The sequence below is a fragment of the Leptonychotes weddellii genome, unplaced genomic scaffold (genome assembly GCF_054177405.1).
Source record: "Leptonychotes weddellii isolate Sample4059 unplaced genomic scaffold, ASM5417740v2 HiC_scaffold_20978, whole genome shotgun sequence".
NCBI lineage: Eukaryota > Metazoa > Chordata > Mammalia > Carnivora > Phocidae > Leptonychotes > Leptonychotes weddellii.
In genome coordinates this window covers 1-3,122 of record NW_027797010.1, presented here as the reverse complement: position 1 = coordinate 3,122, position 3,122 = coordinate 1, and the positions used below count along the sequence as shown (strand labels likewise).

Here is a 3,122-nt window from a genome sequence, read left to right as displayed (position 1 = left end):
GGCTGGAGGGGGCAATGCAAAATGAAAGCTAAGGCCAAGGTCTTACTTTCCCGGATCTGGCATCTGTGTGCACAGCAACCGCAGAGACTGAAAACTCCTCCGAATTGAATGAATATTTGCCATCCCCATAAACACGACTTCACAGTTTGGGTAATACTCTACAGAGAATAACAATAAAGAGAACAAAAATATGTTGAATTTAAAGCCCACATGGCCAAATTTAAAAGCAGCAAACAGGCTATAAAGCAAATCCATTATAGTTGCTGACTAACGAAATTGCAATGTTTGGATGCCTATTAGTCTAGTCCTTTTATGAAAGGAAAAACAGTGCTTGAATTTTAGCTGTTTTTGCGAAAAGGAAAGTTAGATTTGTGAAGATATGGACATAAAACAGAAGCTCTTCTTTTTTAAGAAAAAGATCTAAAGCCTTCCATCTCACCCAGGTTGACTTCTTGGGCCACATCTAACTTTCAGCTCTGGAATCTCTTTGAAAAGAACCTGGCAGAACAATGCATTTTATGCATTCACATTTCACCTTCATACAACTGCTTTTAACTTCCAGTTGAGATCACATCCGAATAAAGAGCTTGGATCCTCTACCTGCTCTATCAGCACACAACTGGCACCGAAGGGATCCCTCCTTGGAGAAAGTCAGCAATCAAATAGTGGGGGTGCTATAGGTCAGGACAGAGGTGCCTTGCTAGAGTTCTGTATTTACTGCTTCAATTTCCACCCCAGGTTTTCTAAGTAGAAGCCATGTGGGAAGTTTTCTGTGAGGTCAGTGATGAGTAAACCCACTGTCAAAGGCAACAAAATCTTTTAGAAGGCTGAGAAATTGAGCCACTAAAGAAGCAGCTTCCAAACATGAACAGGCCTTATTACGGAGAGGATTTACTTTCTTTATCACCTAAAGGTTAGGAAGGAAGATTATTTGGTTTCACTGCACCTCCTCCTCCATTTCTTCCCTGAAAAGAAACTAGTGTTAAGAATCCAAACAGCTCTGGCTCTCTCAAGATAGGCTGAGGAACATGGTTTGCCATTCATTTCAGATTGAGAACTAAGACCCAGTTGGACATGGCTGGACTCACAAGAACAATGTTAGTGGACAAAGCACCTTATACCTCACCTGGGCATTCACAGCCTCCTCCTTTGGCTCGGTTTGCCACAGCTGCTGCATAGGAACGTGCATCCAAGATCAAAAGCTTCTGCGGTTGGATGGCTAAACTGTCTGCTCCTGAAGCATTTGACAGAGAAGAATCTAGGAACATCAGGAGTGGGGATGAAAAACTAAATGAACCCATCTCTCCCAGAATTGTGCAAAATAAGAACCCAAAACACCTATTGCAATACCAAGAAACAAACAAACAAAAACCTCAATTAAGTGAAACCCACCTAACAGAACCCTTGATACATAGGCCTTCTCTCTTTATCTTCTGTTTTGCCTACAATCTCCTTTATCTCATGTCTACATGTATAGTCTTTTAATGAAGTCTGGTGTCTCCTGCCATGGTCTGGAGAAATTCCAGGTCCCCTATCATATATATACCCCATTCTTGTCACAATGACTAAAAAGACAACCAACAACACTAGCCCTCTTAAGCCAAGTCTGAAACAGTCTTCTGGTTCTTTGTCAAGACCTATGACTCCTCAAATAATCCCATCAACTAAAGCTTCACCCTCTCTCTCCTATGGAACAAATCATAGGTCTCACAAGGAAAAGGCCATTCAAGAAAAAGTTCTCACAGATACTCTAAAAATTGCTGCCACTGGATCCAGGGAGCATCTTACCAAACTCCACATCAGAAAGGTCTCCCGCATTGGGAAAGTCTCGAGAACTGTTCCTAGTCGACAGCTTGCTGCCACTTGATCGGGAGTCAGAGGCACAAGCTTTGGCTACTGACTGCACCAGGTGCTCATCATCAGCATTTCGCCAGCCCCACCAGCTGACCTCCGGCTGTCCACAGCGGGCAATGACGGCTCCATTACTCTGGTGTCTGTGCAAGGAACAAGACACAACAATCGTCTCCATCTCAGTGGCCCCATTCCAATGCCCTGTGCTCACACAAAAGTAAGGTAGTGGATTTTAAATGCCTTAACGAAGAGCCTGAATACAGGTAAGTATGGATTAGCTTCAAGTCCTCTCAGAGCAGAAATCATCTAGAGCAACAAGAATAAACAACAAAACCTATCTGGATCTTTCTCAAAAATCTTATCATTTTAGAGACCTTTGTAAAGTTACCAACAAAATGATAAATGTGTGCTCTTAGAAAAAACAAATTTAGGGCACCTGGGTGGCTCAGTTGGTTAAGCGACTGCCTTCGGCTCAGGTCATGATCCCGGAGTCCCGGGATCGAGTCCCGCATCGGGCTCCCTGCTCAGCAGGGAGTCTGCTTCTCCCTCTGACCCTACCCCCTCTTGGGCTCTATCTCACTCTCTCTCTCTCTCAAATAAATACTTTAAAAAAAAAAAGAAAAGAAAAAATTTATATTCATAAAGTAAATGTTTGAGAATCTTTAAAATGTACTTTTGAAAAATCGGGTAAAAAAATAATCTACAAATACTGCACTAAATCTGCTATTCAATAATGAAACATTAATCTCTCCTTTTTAATACTGCATCTGAATACCCTGGCATAATAGATGCTGACACAGAAAAATTTGTTTCCACAACAACTTCTGAGGGCCTACTGCAGCAACTGTACACTTATGGTTGGCTTTGGGATTCTTTTCAAAACGAGGTCCCACCTTTGGGACTCAAACACTTACCTGGCCCACAGTGGACTACTCTACAAAATCTCCTGAGATTTCATGACTCACAAATTGCTCTTATTATAGGCAGATAGCTCAATGCACCAGCTACCTTTCCTTAAGCTCTTAGAAGGAACAGCATAAACCTCAATAAGCCATACTCTGATCCTTTAATTTTTTTTTTTTAAAGATTTTTATTTATTTATTTATTTATTCATGAGAGACAGAGAGAGAGAGAAGCAGAGGGAGAAGCAGGCTCCCAAGGAGCAGGGAGCCCGATGTGGGACTCGATCCCAGGACCCTGGGATCATGACCTGAGCCGAAGGCAGACGCTTAACCATCTGAGCCACCCAGGCGCCCCCTTTAATTTTTTGA

General features: G+C 42.4%; 1 protein-coding gene across 1 annotated transcript; it reads right to left on the bottom strand.

The window, feature by feature from the left end:
• Positions 1-24: 24 nt before the first annotated feature.
• On the bottom strand, positions 25-2,930 carry LOC145718737 (phosphatidylinositol-3,5-bisphosphate 3-phosphatase MTMR3-like). The gene is made up of 3 exons (XM_081810249.1): positions 1,789-2,930; positions 1,127-1,258; positions 25-158 (listed from the first exon to the last, which is right to left on the bottom strand). The coding sequence occupies exons 1-3, from the start codon at positions 2,027-2,029 to the stop codon at positions 43-45; spliced, it is 489 nt and encodes a 162-aa protein (XP_081666375.1). The 5' UTR covers positions 2,030-2,930; the 3' UTR covers positions 25-42.
• Between the last annotated feature and the right edge of the window lie 192 nt (positions 2,931-3,122).